Raw genomic sequence first — 16,622 nt, forward strand, 5'->3', positions numbered from 1 at the left:
TAAAATTCACCCCTGGGAGAGCTGGATTTGCCCCCCCAAAAGGAGAGAGGGATTTGCACCTCCCAGGAGAGAGGGATTTGCACCTCCCAGGAGAGAGGGATTTGCACCCCCCAGGAGGGCTGGATTCCCCACCCCCCAGCACATTCCCCCTCCCCTGGGAGAGCTGGATTTGCCCCCCACCCCCGGAGGGCCACATTCCCCCTGCTCTCCAGGAGAGCTGGATTTGGTCTCTCACCTGAGGTTGTGCACCCCTGCTCTACATCTAGGGTCACCACATGCCCCTGCCCCCCGCGCTCCCCTGCCCCCCCAGTATTTCTCCAGCACCCTTAACAGCTGCACATTTCTTTATTATTAATGTATTTACAGAGTTTTCAGCCTGCTCTTCAGTGAAAACAGCTTCCCAGAGAGGCTTACGGAGATGAATAATAAGGCACATGCAAATACTGAACAGGTGATGCTCCTCTGCTCCTCGTACCACCCTGCCTGACGAAGAATTCTTGAGAACTCAAAAACTTGCACATTCTCTTGTGACGGTTGGTCCTAATAAAAGCATTGCTCAGCTGTAGATCTTGGAGTTTTCCCCCCTATAATGTTGCGTTTCTATGCACGTATTTCATTTAGTATTGTTTTGCAGTGTTTTTGTTTGTTTTGCTTCCCCTTGGCCTCTGTGACGGATATGCAAAAGAAAGAGTACACTGTCCATTGTTGGAGCTTTCTGGCCCATTTGCATGATCCAAGACTGGCTTTGCTAAAAGACTGGCAGCGGGAAAGAAACGTGAGTCTGAAAGCCAGGAGGTCTAGTCGAAGAAGCAAGACGGGGAACGCCATGGGGCTGAATTCACTCGATAGGGGGGACCCTTGTGATGGTGAGTTAGCGTGGGCCTTTATAGACCTTGAGGAGAGAGGGGCTGCTAAGAGCACAGCTACAGCAGCCAGTTCAAAAGTTGGCAACTGCTAGGACTGATTTGCCTGTTTTGGTTTTTGACCGGGCTACTGTTTTGGCAGGTACAAGTTGGGCCTGGATGCTTCTTGGATGAGAGCCAGTGCAAACTTGTGGTTTGGACAGTTGGACTGAGTGTGTGGAGACCCGGGTTCAAATCCCCTCTCAGCTATAAAGCCACCCATGGGCTGGTCTCACTTTCTCAGCCTAGCCTACCTTATAGGTCTGTTATGAGGATTCAAAAAATTTATGCTGTCCTGAACAAATTTGGAGGAAGGGCAGGAGGAAGAGGATAATAACAATAACTCCTCGGATTGCGCTTTGGCTGGATTGGGGCACAGGCAGAACCCTCTGCATTTAACAGCTGCGCAACAGGCTGAAGTTGCACCAGTGCAGCATTCTCCCACATTCAGCCATGATGGGGAAGGCTCCACCAGCTGAATTTCTACCTCTGAGGCAGCCAGTTTTGGCCTTTGCTTTTCAAAGCCCAGTTTTGTCTCCTCCTTTCCCCCCCTTCCCATGAGCCCCTGAGTTATGCATTGAATTCTGTCTAACATATTTATCTGGCAAGCTGTCCTGAGAATGTGTTTTCCCCCTATGGATGAGTGGAATTTAAATTGATTCGTTAATTAAATATATACATACACATATTTTTTTAGGGCCACTGCATTTTTTCTAAATTTGACCCCAAGAAGAAGCTCTCTTGGTTGAATTTTAAGTTGGTGGAGGACGCGCTACCGCAGAATAAACCGATATAGCAGGGTGGAGTCATGCTGGCGCCAATGCCCAGAATGGCTGGGCAAAGGCTGGGGCCCAACAGAGTCCTCCACATCCCCCTTCCTTCCTTCCTTCCTTCCTCTTTTACTAGGAGGCAGTGCTGCAGTGGCAAATTTTCAAGTGCAGGCATGCATCATGACCATCCCCATAGACACGCCCATAAGGGGAGCCCAAAATTGCAGCCAGCTGTTGATCCATTGCAACAAACCACGTCCAGCATTTTCATCTCCACCCGGAGGCAATCTTTTGCCAAGCCAACAGGCCTTAATTGCCCATTCAAGACCCCCAAAAGAGTTTGCATCACAATAGGGAGCAATACCATGTTGCTGGGAAAATTCATTTGCGCGTGCTGCTGCAAACGATGATCGATCGGCAAGCACGTGGGAGCGTCTCACTCGCTTGGGCTTGTTCATTGCCATTCTGTGAACTGTTTCTCCACATAGGGTAGCCTTCCCTATGATGTGTTGGGTCTACAACTCCCATCTGCCCCAGCCTCCATGGTCGGGGAGTGTTGGGAGTTGTCATCCAACACATCTGGAGGGCGCCAAGTTGGGGAAAGCTATCCTACATGGAGAAACAGTTCATAACTCTAGGTAGGGTTGCCAACTTTTTAACTAGCCATGCATCTCTGTCTTTAACAGCAGGCTGACATGCAGAAATGAAGCAGCCAAAACTGTCCCTGTCACTTTAGCTCCATCCCAGCAAAGGCTCCAGCTGTTTAATGTGTGCCTGTGAGCCTGCCTTCAAAGGCACAAAAGCAGAGATGGGAACAATTAGTTGATAACCCTAATTCCCCCCAGCTGCTTTGAGGATTGCAGCTAAGCTCAGTGGAAACAGGGAAGTCTGCAGAGGGTGGCAGATGACATCAGTGTCCCTGCAGATAAAAAGAATCCAGGTCCTTCACCCCTGCGCGCCCTGGTTCCGTTGCACCACTGGCCCTCTTCTTCTCTCTAGAATAGCCTTCCCCAGCCTGATGCCCTCCAGCTGTTTCAGAATTCAACTCCCATCAGCCCTAGTCTGCATAACCCATGGTCAGGGATGCTGGGAGTTGTAGTCCAACACATCTGGAGGGCACTGAGGTGGGAAATGCTGCTCTATAATGCCTCTGGGCTCTGCTTCCCCAGAGGCATTCTGGGAACGAGACAGGGGCAAGCGGCTGCAGCAGCCTTGGCGAGGACTGTGCTTTGCAGTGTGCCCAGCACACTTGTTCAAGATAGAAAGAAAGAAAGAAAGAAAGAGCCTTTCTACACAAGACTTTTACTGTGCACTTGTGATTGCTCATTCACGGTAGTTGGCAGGGGCTTTACACAATGTCATCCTCCTCCAGGGCCCCTCCTGTACCTTGCGACCATTATCGCAGGTTTTTTCTCCTAATGAAGAAAGTCTGGTATTATTTAGAAATGGCGGAATGAGACTCTTGTGTAATTGTGCAATTCCGCTATACCACAGCAACATCTAGTGGCTGTATAATGAAACATATAGAAAGGCAGAGAAAGAAAACCCTGGGAAAAAAGCATGTGTAAAGGAGCCGAGCTGAATCCCACGAAGAATCCAGAAGCAGAAGCCTCAGTAAAAGTGCGGGATAAAAGCCTCATGTAGAAATGCCCAGAAAGGAAGAAATCCTGCCTGTCACCACCTAGTAAGCTTATGGGGGAGGGGGGACCACTAGGGTGTTATAGGGGCCTCCTAGGGAGCATCTTGTCCAGGGACCCCTCAACCTGGCCCCAGCCCTGGATGGAACAGCTCCTTCAGGGAATGCATAGTGGTGTGAGCGGCAGGGCCAGCCCTACTGTTAGGCAAAGTTAGGCAGTTGGTTCTGGCGGCAGACGTTGGGAGGCGGCAGCAAGGTATCAGAGGAAAGAATTGTGTGCCATCTTGCCTGCTTTGAACCCACTAAGCTTCCCGCTGCTTGAGGGTGTGCTACAGGATGCCTTCCCATCATCAGTGTCGAATAAAGATTGAACTGAGAGCCAGCGTGGTTGGAGTGTTGGACGGGGACTCTGTGGACACCGTACACTTTTCTGCTCCAACACCCGTTTCACGGAAGCCAACCTGAGGAGGCTGACAAGTACGGCCCAGAAACTGAGTGCAAGGCAGATGTGGGGATGTGAGCCCCAAATGGCATATGTGGCGTCCCTCCTTCGCCCCTGAGGCAATTCCTTCAGCCCGCCTCATCAGGGAGCCGCCCTTCGGCCCTGTCACAGAGCATGTGCCCAGATTCTGAGGCCTGAAGGGCCTTCCGAGGTGGCGGCTGGCGCGTGGCGTCAGCAGAGCGGCACCGCCGGCCGCCTCAATGCCCGCGAGCCTGGGGCCTGCGTTGTTTTGCTGGCCTGTCATCCCCTCGCCTCTCTGTGACCCGGTCCTCCCCCTCCTCCTCCTTGCGGAGGCCTGCCCTGGCAGCAGTGGCCTGATCTCCCTCACAGAGTCAGGTTTCCTGTACGGCACTGACGCAGCCCATGAGCGGGCCATGCGCGAGCTTTTTGTGTATGCATGTCTTGCAAAAGAAGCGTCTGGGCGCCAGCCCACAGCCAAACACAGCTGCCGTGCGCGATAGAGATAAGGCCGCGTTGTGGGTGTGTGAGGAGGAAGTGCAGGAAGGAGGGAGGGGGCCCCACTCCTATCCTCGCTATTTCTCTCCCACACGCTGTCTCGCACACGCACACACATGCACCGAGGCATGCCACGGCGCCTTTGCACAAGCGCTGTGGGGCCTCCCCTTGACCCACACGCCTCAGTTCCTGATGAAGTGCTCAAGACCCGATGCTTGGTGATGGTCTCCAGCTGTCTGTGGTGAGGCTTGGGGGGGTGGAGATTCCAGTCTTGTTGGGGGGGGGTCTACTGGAGTGTAAGGTTGCCAGCTGACCAAAAAGTGGGTGGTGGGGAGCAAAAGACCTGGGCTACCGCTGTGTATTTTAAGGGCATCTCAGTCTGCCAAAATCAGTATCGCTTTGCAGCACAGACGGAGAGGGAAAATATATATTAACATCCTACTGATGGTCTGAACGTTGCTGTCCAAAGCACACAGGAGCAGAGGCTGGTGAAAAAGTTGGCAATTCTGCAAGATGCCAATGCCCAACCGCTCTGCTCCCCTGAAGTAGGATTTCTGTGCCGGCAGCAGCTTGCCAGCTATTTTAAGAGAGTGAAGCCTTTGCTGGTACAGAGATAACAATGTGGTGGGAACTTCCCTTTCTGATTTTCTGCCACGGCTAAAAAGCACAGGAGCCTTGCCTGCAAAGAAAACAAAGATGTTAGCAACTCTTAAGGGTTGCATTAGGTGGGCCTTTCGATTTGGGCACCTTCTTCTTGTTTTTCCTGTCAGGAAAAGGCGTGGGGGACAAGCCTCACATACACTGGGCAGGGGGCTGCCAAGGGACCCAAAAAAGTCCAACCTGGCCTGCTCCTCTGCCTTTTAACAGCAGCATGAAATCAGCAGGTGGAGGTTTTCAAGAAACCTTTGCCACCTGCTAATGTCTGCAGATTGAGCTGTAGCTAAATGCAGAGAAGTTAGGGTTAGTTTTGGAAGTTGGCAACCTTAGGGCCAGCAAATGTTTTTTTCTTCTTCCTGGCAGGGCACCTGTGCCTTGGCTACATGGGAAGGAGAGGGCAATCAATGAAGCTCTTTCCTGGCATAGAGACACAGAGATAAGGGACGGTTCTCACTTTAATGTATGCGCCAACAACTGCTACTGTAGTTTAACCGACAACTGTAACTATAGGGCCATATTTCTTGGGAAGTGTCTGTGGGCTTTGCAGCTGGGTTAACCAGTAACGAAGGATGAAATTCTGAAAGCGATTTCCGCTCTAAGAATGAGGCACACTGTGTGCAAATTTATGGCTTAGAAATGTAAAATAGAAATGTCGCTGCCTCCCCTGAATTCCAAGGAAATGCACATGTTGAAACTGATCCTTTAAAATCTTCTGGCAGCACATGATGCTAGACCACAGGATGGATGGATGGATTGGCGAACACATGGGAGCATCTCACTTGTGTTGGCTTTTTTATTGCCATTCTATGAACTGTTTCTCCACGTAAGGTAGCCTTCCCCAATGTGGGGCCCTCCAGATGTGTTGGGACTACAACTCCCATCTGCCCCAGCCAGCATGCCCAGGGAGCAATGGGAGTTGTAGTCCAACTGGAGGGCACCAAGTCGGGGAAAGCTCCCCTATGTGGAGGAACAGTTCATACTGATAGGTAGGGTTGCCAACTTTTTAACTAGCCCTGCACCTCTGCCTTTAACAGCAGGCTGACATGCAGAAATGAAGCAGCTGAAACTGTCCCCATCACTTTAGCTCCATCCCTGCAAAGGCTGCTTCATTTGTGCTTGCAAGGCTGCCGTTGAAGATGCAAGAGCAGGGTCTGTAGAGATACGTTGGCAGCCCTCCTTCCAAACAGAGGGGGTTTGTGCATGTCAGTAGTGGTGACTCACTTCGTCTGACTCAGCATGTGGAGACGCTGACAGCAGGCTGGGAAACTGAAATAAAAACTGGTTATTAAATGATCTTCAGAAAGTATCCATGTCCGGAAAAATGCTTATGACCTCGGGAGACCCTGTAGCGTTCCACTGGGCCGGTGCTGTGTCCAGAGGTGTTCCGTATTTTGCGGTCCCCAAACTGGATGAATCATAGAATTGTAGGGTTGGAAGGGGCCTACAAGACCCCTGGAGAGGGTTCAGAGGAGGGCAACAAAGATGATCAGGGGACTGGAAACAAAGCCCTATGAGGAGAGACTGGAAGAACTGGGCATGTTGAGCCTTGAGAAGGGAAGATGGAGGGGAGACAGGATAGTGCTCTTCAAGGACTTGAAAGGTTATCACAGAGAGGAAGGCCAGGATCTCTTCTCGCTCATCCCAGAGTGCAGGACACAGAAGAATGGGCTCAAGTGACAGGAAGCCAGATTCCGGCTGAACATCAGGAAAAACTTCCTGACTGTTAGAGCAATACGACAATGGAACCAATTCCCTAGGGAGGCGGTGGGCTCTCCCACACTGGAGGCGTTCAAGACGAGGCTGAACAGCCACCTGTCAGGGATGCTCTGACTCGGATTCCTGCACTGAGCAGGGGGTTGGACTCGATGGTCTTGTAGGCCCCTTCCAACCCTACTATTCTATGATTCTACGAAGACCATCGAGTCCAACCCCCTGCTCAATGCAGGAAGCCTGATTCCCAGGCGGTCTCCCAGGGCTGACTATGCTTAACTTCCGAGAACAGACGAGATCAGGCGTAAGTTAGGGATGGGGGACCCCCAAATTCCGTTTCCGAGAAGTTCTCGGGGGCCACATTCCAACTGTGGGTGTGGCCAAAGGGGCGTGGCCAACAATGCCAGCATATTTCTGTTTAAAGCTCTTCCTGCCAGCTACTAATTTCAACCTTTTAGAATGGGGAAAGGATGGACAAAAGCTGGAAAACCAACCCAATGATTGGCAGGGGGGGAGGGGGGAACCAGGGGGGCAGCGGAAGGGGTGTGGCCATGTAAGAAAGACAAAAAAAATTTCTGGAGCATGACGGTGATGCCAACAAAATGCAATTCAGGCAGGGCAGACATGCAAAAAGAATTTTCCACATGTAGAAAACCCACATGTTTGTGTAAAGTCATCCTGCTAGTATCTCTCTCCCTCCACGCTCTTAGATAGGCTGGCTTCGTTTCTTGGGGCATGAAGGAACAAGGCCTGACCAGTTTGACCTGCTCCTCTTAGCCCCCAGGAATTCCTGCGTTAATAAGTAGCTGGTTGCACATTCCCGGCAACTCATTCTGAGATCCCATTCATCACTCCAGTGACGCATTCTGTTAAAGGGCCTAGTGGTGACCCAGTCCGTGTGTGGCCATGTTTATACCAACTCAATCCATTCACCAAGTTATTTATTCAGTGTAGAACCTCCCGCCCCCCTTATCCCAAGGGCTTAGGGTGGATAAGAGCAAGTTAAAATCATGGAGCTGAAATTAACGCGATTAAACCCATTTGTGGGCATCACAAGGTTGGGTGCAATGTTGTCCAAACTCCTGAGTAGCCCTAACTTTTTTTTTCCGTATTGGAAGGGAGGAAGCCCAGAAGAGCAGTTCACGCAGGGTTGCGGCAGAGAACCTCCTCTAAAAGCGAGTAGATTTTGCTGCACCTCTAGAGTAATACCTACTGCAAGGGTGTTGAACCTGAAATCTCCAGGCCAAATCCGGCCCTCTGGTGTTCCTCAGATGGCCACACCCCGTTCCTTGGCCACAGCCCCTTCCCAAGACTGCAGTTTGTTTGGTGATTTCCGGCTTTTGCACATATTTTATCCCCATTCTAAAAGGTTGCAATGCCTCTCCTAAGGCTAAGTTCCTGGCAGGAAGAATTTTACGCACAAATACGCTGGTCTTCTTTATATTTTATTTTTGTATTTCGCTTGACCCTTTTGCATTTGTCCTTGCACACCACTGGAACATGGGCTCTGATAACTTTTCTGAATCTGAATTCAGGCTGAAAGAGGTTCAACGCCCCTGACTTAATGAAATGTTGGGGCAGCATCACCCAGCCCCAGCGCTCTGTTGCCAAACAGAGGGCAGGCCGACGTTTCTGGGAAACTGACCTCTAGTGCAGGATGGAGAAAGCTGTCCTGTGTCCCCGAGAACATGGTCATCAGAGGTATACGGAGCTCCCCTTGGCTATAGTCACCAATACAGATCTGTCCTCTGTGATTTTGTCCAAACTGCATTTAAAGCAATCTAAGCTAAAATGTGACCATCTAAGATGTACACATCTTGTGGCAGAGAGTTCCGCTGGTTAAGTATGTGGTACACGAAGAAATAACTCCGTTTTGTTTGGCCAAACCAGCCGCCAGTCAATTTCAGAGGATGAGCCAGGGCCTTGGGCCAGCATGAAGGGCAGGCATGGTCGGGCACTTGCAGAGGGCCCACACCCCAGCGGGGCCCACTGACCAGAGCCCCCGGGAGTGGCTCCTCCTCTTGCTCCTCCATTGCAACCTTCCTTTGCCTCTCACTCTGGCCCAGACAATGGTGGTGGTGAGGAGGAGGAGCAGGTGCAGGAGAAGCCGGGGCCACCTGGAATAGGCCAAGAGATCAATTTCGGGGGCGGCCTTATACCCACTTACTTAGGAGTAAGCCCTATTGAACTCAGTGGTGCTTACTTCCGTGTAGAGGTAAGAACCATGCTGGATCAGATCAAAAGTCTATCTAATCCACGCTCCCCAGCGACTGGTGTGCAAGGCTCGCTGCCTCTGTCGCTGGAGGTAGCACATAGCCATCAGGACTAGTAGCCATCGATAGCCTTCTCCCCCAGGAATGCGTCCAAACTCTTTTTCAGGCCATCCAAATGGGTGGCCATTACTACATCTCGTGCAAGTGAATTCCGTTGTTTGTTTGTTTATTCAATTTAATTATTACATTTCTATACTGCCCAGTAGCCGGAGCTCTCTGGATGGTTCACAACAATTAAAACCAGACAACACAACGTAAGACACGCGACGGGAGCAAACCTATGTCCCCTAGACAGTGTCTGGGGGTAACAGGATATTTCGGATTCCTGGATCTGGGGCCGGAGACAGCACTCCGACCTCGGAGCCAGGAAATTGAGCACCCCACCCCTCTCCCCCTCACAGCCGGCACGGAGAGAACTGCACCAGCTGCATCTATGAGCTCGCAAATGGGAGCTTGTGGACGGGCTAAAGGGGGCAGGTCGGTGGGTGGGGAGGAGACTGCGGATGTGGGGATCCGAGCCATCCCCAGCCTCCTTCCCTCCCCCTCCTCCTTCCCTTCCCCTCCCTGAAGCCTCCCGCTCTGCACTGGATACATGTATGCCTCTGAGTTTGGAGGGCTATGAGTATGCAGGGCGGATCTGATGGGACTGTGCCCTATAAAAGTTTAAAACTAAGTACACTTTTGGAAGTAAAAACCACAATAGAACCTAGCAGCAGCGCAAAGATTTAAAACACAGTAACGTAACTGCAAACAGCAGAAACTGAAAAACTAAAATGCCTATGAAAATAAGAAGAAAAACAACAAGTAAGGCTGCAACATAGGTGCCAGACAAGCCTCCCTGGGAAGCTCATTCCACATCTGGGGTGCCACAACAGAAAAGGCCCTGTTCTTAGTAGCCACCCACTTCACTTCCTTTAGTGGGGGCTCCCAGATTAGGACTACTGAGGATGATCTTAGGGTCCAGGCAGGTATATATGGGAGGAGACGATCAAGTTTAACTATGTGCCATGTGAAGAACTTCCTTTTATCTGTCCTGGATCTCCCACCATTCAACTTGATGGGATGACCCTGGGCTCTAATATTATGAGAGAGGATCCTGTTTCTCCACACTATGTATAATTTTTAACACCTCTATCATGTCCCCTGTACTTCTGTTCTTTCTAAGCTAAACAGTCCCACCTGTTGTAACCTCTCCTCGAAGGGGAGTTGCTCCAGCCCCTTGATTGTTTTGGGCCCTTTTTTGTACATTTTCCAGCTCTTCTGGTATTTCTACATGAGGCTTTTATCCCGCACCTTTACTGAGGCTTCTGCTTCCAGATTCTGCTTCTAGATTCTTTGCGGGATTAAGCTTGGCTCCTTTACACGTGTTCTTTTTCTGAGGTTTTTCTTTCTCTGCCTTTCCGTATCTTTCCATATACAGCCACTAAATGGCACTGTAGTATAGCAGAACTGCACAATTACACAAGAGCCTCATTCCACCATTTCGAAATAATACCAGCCTTTCCTCGTTAGGGAAAAAAACACAGTAATGGTTGCAAAGCACAGGAGAGGCCCTGGAGGATGAGGACGTTGTGTAAAGGATCCACAAACTACTGTGAATGAGCAATCATGAGCGCACAATAACAGCCTCGTGTAGAAAGGCTCTACAATATTATTGTTGATGTGCGATGGCCAGAACTGTACACAGCATTCCAAGTGTGGTCGCACCGTAGGTTCTTATAAAGCAGTTTTCGTTTCAGTTTCACACATCAGCGCAGCTGTAGTCCCACAGTACACATCACCCTTTACCACTTAGGATTCATAAAGCGCTTCACATCCATGACCTCAGTCAGCTTTACAACAACCATGTAAAGTAGGCCTGTATCATTATCGCCATATCTCAGAGCGGGGCGTGGGGTGCTAATGCTCAGAGGCAGAGGCTGGTCTAAGACCAGCTAATGGCCTCATGAAAGCGGGGAGAATTGTTATTTCACAGTTCACTCGCTTTAACCACTGGCCTACACTACCTTGGAAAAGGGTTTTGTAAGCAATAGCATGCAAAAGTTAACATGTATGGTCATATATTTTCCAGTGCAATTCTTTGCGTGTTTACTCAGAAATAAATCCCACTGTGTTCCATGGGTCTTACTCTTAGATAAGAGCACATTCATTGGGCTATGCCACAGTTTTCTTATTAGAATGAATTCCTCTTCTGCGTACCCAGATGCTCCCAGGGCAAAATACAAAGCATAAACACTTTGGAGTAAAACACACACAATACTTAGGACAAAATTAATACACATTAATCACCTAGCATTAAGAGTACTAATTACTGAATTACAGTGAATAAAATAATTTTTAAAAACTCATTCTTGGCTTTAACTCTCTAATCCACTAATACTTCTAAATCAGACTGAACAGGAGAGATTTTCCGGCTTTACAGAAGCATGTTTTGACTGGGCAACATTTTTTGGAACTGCAAAGTTGCACTCAGTGGTTAACTCCAAGATGAGAAACTGCCTTGGAAAGCAGCTGCCTCAGGGTGGTGCTGCTGTCCAAAAAGATGTGTCTTCTTGACTTGATGTAAAAGAAATAAATCAATTCCATGTCTACCCACCCAGTTGGAACAGAGACACATCAACTCAAGGTCTGGACGTCTAAAACTTTGTTCTTCGTGTTAAAGCTGCGGTGGGGGCATGATAGCTTCATCCAGCTGGCGCCCTCCAGAAGTTTTGGACTACAGTTCCCATGTTTCCTGTTTGTTGGCCATGCTAGCTGGAGCAGATGGGAATTGTAGTCCAAAATACCTAGAGGGTTCCAGGTTGGGGAAGGATGTTCTGATCCTTCCTCTAGTTACTTCTTGCATTTGTTATTAATTATTATTAATTATTATTTTATTTATATTGTTGCTATTATTATTACGCTAATATTTCATATTAGAAGCCTTTTTTTGAGAAAGATGTCTTAGAAATCTTATTAAGAAGAGTAATAATTTGTTGTTGTTGTTCAGTTGTTCAGTCGTGTCTGACTCTTCGTGACCCCATGGACCGTAGCACGCCAGGCCTTCCTGTCCTGCGCTCTCTCCCGGAGCGTGCTCAAGTTCATATTCATTGCATCGGTGATGCTATCTAGCCACCTCATCCTCTGCCGTCCCCTTCTCCTTTTGCCTTCAGTCTTTCCCAGCATCAGGGTCTTTTCCAGGGAGTTTTCTCTTCGCATTAGGTGGCCAAAATATTGGAGCTTCAGCTTCAGTATCTGTCCTTCCAATGAGCAGTCAGGGTTGATTTCCTTTAGGATGGACTGATTGGACCTCCTTGCAGTCCAGGGGACTCGTAAGAGTCTTCTCCAGCACCACAGTTCGAAGGCATCAATTCTTCGGCGCTCAGCCTTCCTTATAGTCCAGCTCTCACAGCCATACGTTACTAAGAGTAATAATAATAAGACTCAATCACATTTACGACTCAAGGTGACTTAGAACAAAATTAAAACATACAAAATTTAAAACAGCTAAAAGCAAATATCCACTAAAATGCAGCCACCCCATAAAGCAACTAAAACATCCGTGAAACTTATAAACAATTCAATGAATCCATTAAATAAACCATCATAGGCAGCAAATTCCTGGGCACAGAGGAAAGTCTTAACCTGGTGCCGAAAAAATGAGCATGTTGGCATCAGGCAGGCCTGGCTGGGGAAGAGCATTCCACAATCAAGGGGCCAGCACTGAAAAAGCCCTCCTCCTTTGTTGCCATCCCCCAAACCTCCCTCGGCTTCCAATGGTATGGACTGCAAACAAAGCTAAGTGCTGGTTAGGGAAGTCTACCAACTAGTGGCTGAAGATGTTACTGCAGGCTTCAACCACATGGATGCATCAAAATTAATTAACACTAATTAATGCATTTTAAATACAAAATAAACCTGAGGTGCACACTCCTAGGATCCCCTTAGCATACATGCCAAGTTTTAGGAGTCTAGGTTTCACAGTTTTGATGCTATGGCACTCATGGATGGACAGACAAAAGAAATACTTCCTCTTTTATTATTATAGATTTTTGTCCCAGTCTTCCCCCAAGGAGCTCATAGTGGCATTCATAGTGTTAACGGATTTTCACCTCACAACAAACCTGTGAGGTAGGTCAATCGGCCTAAGACCACCCAGCAGAGGTTTATAATCCAGCACCCTAGCCACTGCATCACACTGCCTTTTCCTGCTGTTCTGATGCTTCCTTTTATTCTCCCAGAGAAGACAGGTCTACGAGGTCTACAGGAAGAGATCGGGATGGATGGCCGAAAGACCCCCGTGAAAAGCCCACACAAGCTCTCTCTGCTCTCTTCCCCGGTGCGGGCCATCATTCGCCTACGGAGGACGGCCCACATCCTTAAAAAAGGCCTCTTGCCTGGAGACCCCCAAGTGAAGCTCCTCCAGAGGCAGATCTCCTTGGGCAGAGCCAAGGTGGGTGTTGCTTCCACCTCCCTTCTGAACCAAGCAAGCTTTGAGAGTTCGCGGTATTTTACTTTCGACACCTCTGTGCAGCCGACCCCAACAAGAGGCAGCAAACGGAAGAAGAGGCCCAGGAACCCCAGAGTGTTGTATCCAGAAAGTTCTAGGAAGTACCTCCCGATTGAGCACAAGAGCAAAGCCAAGAGATGCCTCCTTTTGCTCGTCGGCATCGTTTGCTTCCAGATCCTCAACGCCATCGAGAACTTGGACGATAACCTCCTGAAATACGACTTGGATGGGCTGGAGAAGACCATGCACCGAGAGGTTTTTGGGCAGGCGTTAGCAGTTGAAAGCATTATGGGGCTGCTCAAAGACTATCTGGCTACTCACATACACAACAAGCCACTGGTGATCTCCTTCAACGGCCCGAGTGGAGTAGGAAAGAGCCACGTCGGTTGGCTGTTAGCCAAACACTTCCGGTCAGTCATGGACCACAACTCGGTGCTCCATTACTTCACGATGCACCGCTGCCCGGATCCCGCTTCCATATTAGCCTGCCAGTTAGAATTGTCCAAGACGATCAGCGACATGGTAACCCAAGCTGAAATAGAAGAGAAGATCCCTGTGTTTATTCTAGACGAGGTGGAGTCCATGTCCCCGGCCTTGCTGGAGACGCTCCAAGGGTTCTTCCAGAAGAACCAAACCAATGAGTTCCTCAACACCGTGTATATTCTCATAAGTAACCTGGGGGGCGACGAGATCGTGAACGTTCTTCTTCAGAATGTCTCCAGCTACCTCCTGCAGCCCCAGAGAAAGATGGAGGACCTGCGAACTGCTCTCCGTCCTGTTCTTGCTGACCTCCACCCTCTTTGGAAGACGGTGGAGATCATTCCATTCACGTTGCTGGAGAAGACCCACATCCAAAGCTGCTTTTATGAGGAGATGATGAGCGAAGGGATCTATCCTGACCCGAGCCACATAGAGCACTTAGCTGCCCAACTTAACTATTACACCCAAGGGGGACAACAGTTTGCTATCAGTGGTTGTAAGCAGGTTGTGGCCAAGGTTAATTTACTCTAAGGACAGATACGAATCCCAGACTGAAGAGTTTCTTTCCTCTCATTTTGATTATGGGGGATGGATTTGTTTTACCAATGGTTGAGTGAGCAGGGATGAGAGTGGCACAGTTTAAAAAAATATAGCCAGAACTTGCATCTATGGAGCGATTGAATCTTCTTATGAAATCCTGGGCAAACATAGATTCTTTCCCTGTAGCTTACCTCTCCCCTGGTACGTCATCCGTATAGAACTACTACAAGGCTTTTCTTCTCCCGGCTCCTGATAACGAGTTCTGTTCTTACAGAGCAGGAGTGCTGCTATTTTTTGGAATTTTGGCCCCGCTCATGTTGCCTTTGGCCACGGCCACCAGTGGAATGTAACCCCCCGCCCCACAAGCTTCTCTGAAATGGAATTCAGCCCTCGGGCTGAAAGAGGCTCTGCACCCCTGTGGCAGAGAGAAAACAGGGAAGTTTCTCTATATAGTCCTGCCACCAGGTCCTCCTCACTACAGCCCTGTTATGAGATGACAGAATCCTTTGTTAGTCCCCATCAGGGTCAGCTGGGGCTTGAACCGGGAACCCTTGGGGCTGTTCACTACGGGCTGTGTAATGCACCAGCACAGGGTCTCGAACCGGGGCTCCCAGCAAGCAGGGAACCAGATGGGCACCTTACGAGCTGCAAACCTGCACTCTGTTTCCACTGCCAGCCTGAGCTTCGAGGTGTGGCCCAGCCCACTTGAGCGTTCTGTCAGCTGACCTTCAAGGGCCAATCCCCGTCCACGTGGCCCTATAAAGCCTTGGGTCCTCATCCCCTGCTCCTCAGTCTGAGCAACCTGTCTCTGGTGTGAGGACATGGTCTCAGAGCCTGCTCCCTCCCTCCGATTTCAGCCCAGGGTCTTGTCCCTTGTCTCTTTTGGTCCATGGATGTGGACTTCTGGCTCTCTTTGACGGGCGACCAGCTCCCCCAATGACTCTTGCGCAGCGGAGGAGAAAGTGGCAATTTCGTAGCCTCCAGGCACCAGGTTGGCTCACTTGGCGTCCCCTGAACTGTCTGAAGTGCTTCCAGGTCACACTGTTTCCTTTGCTGGGGCAACAGCTTAGCTTCAGGCCTTGCCTGTTTCCTAAATACTGCTGGGTGGATGCAAATGTTGGGGTGCGGGGAGAGGGGGAAGTGTTTTAAGAATGCCTCTATACGAAACATTTTAAAAAGAAAAAGTACATCTTGCACAGTTAGAATAAGAAAATGAAAAGATCACAAATCCCCAACCTTTCTGAGCTGGTGGGCACATGTGAAATGTTGATAAAGTGTTGTGGGCGCTCTCACAAAATGGCTGCAGCTGGGCTTCCCATTCATACAATGGTTACCATGGTGGGCATGGCCAGTCATAAAACACCCGTTTCCCAGAAGGCAAACTGGTGAGGCTAAAAGAAAGGTCACTTGCCTATGAACCAAAGTCAAAGGCAGAGCTGGGGGTCTGAGCACCAAAACACAAAAGCATCTTTGGAACCCACTGAAACATGGTGCTGGAGAGTGGCTCTTCGCTTTGCATCAAGCCAGCCTCCCAGTTAAAAAATAACAATTTAAAGAAATCTTAAGAAATAAAATAAACGAGGAGTCGGATCAAAGCGCAAGACCAGAGACACAAGACAACGCCAGAGCTCAGGTTCGCTGAAGGAAAATTCCACTGAGACAGGAAGACCTCTTCTATTCCTTCCCGTCTAGGAGGAGCCAATGGCCAGCCTGGGTGGAGTCAGTCCGGAACGTTCTTCATGGAGAAACTGCAGTGACATGTCTGACCACATGGGGCAGTGCTCAGCAGCGCCTGGCACATGACTACTGTGCTCCGGGCGGTTTCGATGGGACATACGTACAACTGGTTTAAGTCTGGATCGAGCCCTTTGTCAGTGTTTAAAAAGCAAAAGCAACATAAAAATGTTGAAGAAAGAAAGAAAGAAAGAAAGAAAGAAAGAGGTCGATTTAAGCATATTATTGGTTTTTACAAAACCCTTGATAAAAGTAGTGGAGGAGAAGCCATTTGGGCTGGCTGCTAAGAATATGTTCCGAAACACAGCAGTGAAAGGCAGTGGGAGAGTTTGGGCATCAGGTCTTCCAATGGTACTAAAAGTAACACAAGAAGCCAGCGGTCTCAAACCTCTTTCAGCCCAAGGCCCAAATTGCATTTCAGAGAAGCTCGGGGGGGGGGGGGGGATTCTAGGAGTGGGCGGAGCCAAAGGCAA

The 16,622-nt window shown here is 49.4% G+C and overlaps 1 protein-coding gene across 1 annotated transcript; it reads left to right on the forward strand.

Moving 5' to 3' along the window:
* The first annotated feature begins 4,374 nt into the window (after window positions 1–4,374).
* TOR4A (torsin family 4 member A) lies at window positions 4,375–16,355 on the forward strand. The gene is made up of 2 exons (XM_084821408.1): window positions 4,375–4,507; window positions 13,127–16,355. Exon 2 carries the CDS (start codon window positions 13,165–13,167, stop codon window positions 14,404–14,406), a length of 1,242 nt encoding a protein of 413 aa, XP_084677534.1. The 5' UTR covers window positions 4,375–4,507; window positions 13,127–13,164; the 3' UTR covers window positions 14,407–16,355.
* The last annotated feature ends 267 nt before the right edge of the window (window positions 16,356–16,622 follow it).

This window comes from Heloderma suspectum, chromosome 14, assembly GCF_057233095.1.
Source record: "Heloderma suspectum isolate Gila_16-S chromosome 14, 16-S_ref, whole genome shotgun sequence".
NCBI classification, from domain to species: domain Eukaryota; kingdom Metazoa; phylum Chordata; class Lepidosauria; order Squamata; family Helodermatidae; genus Heloderma; species Heloderma suspectum.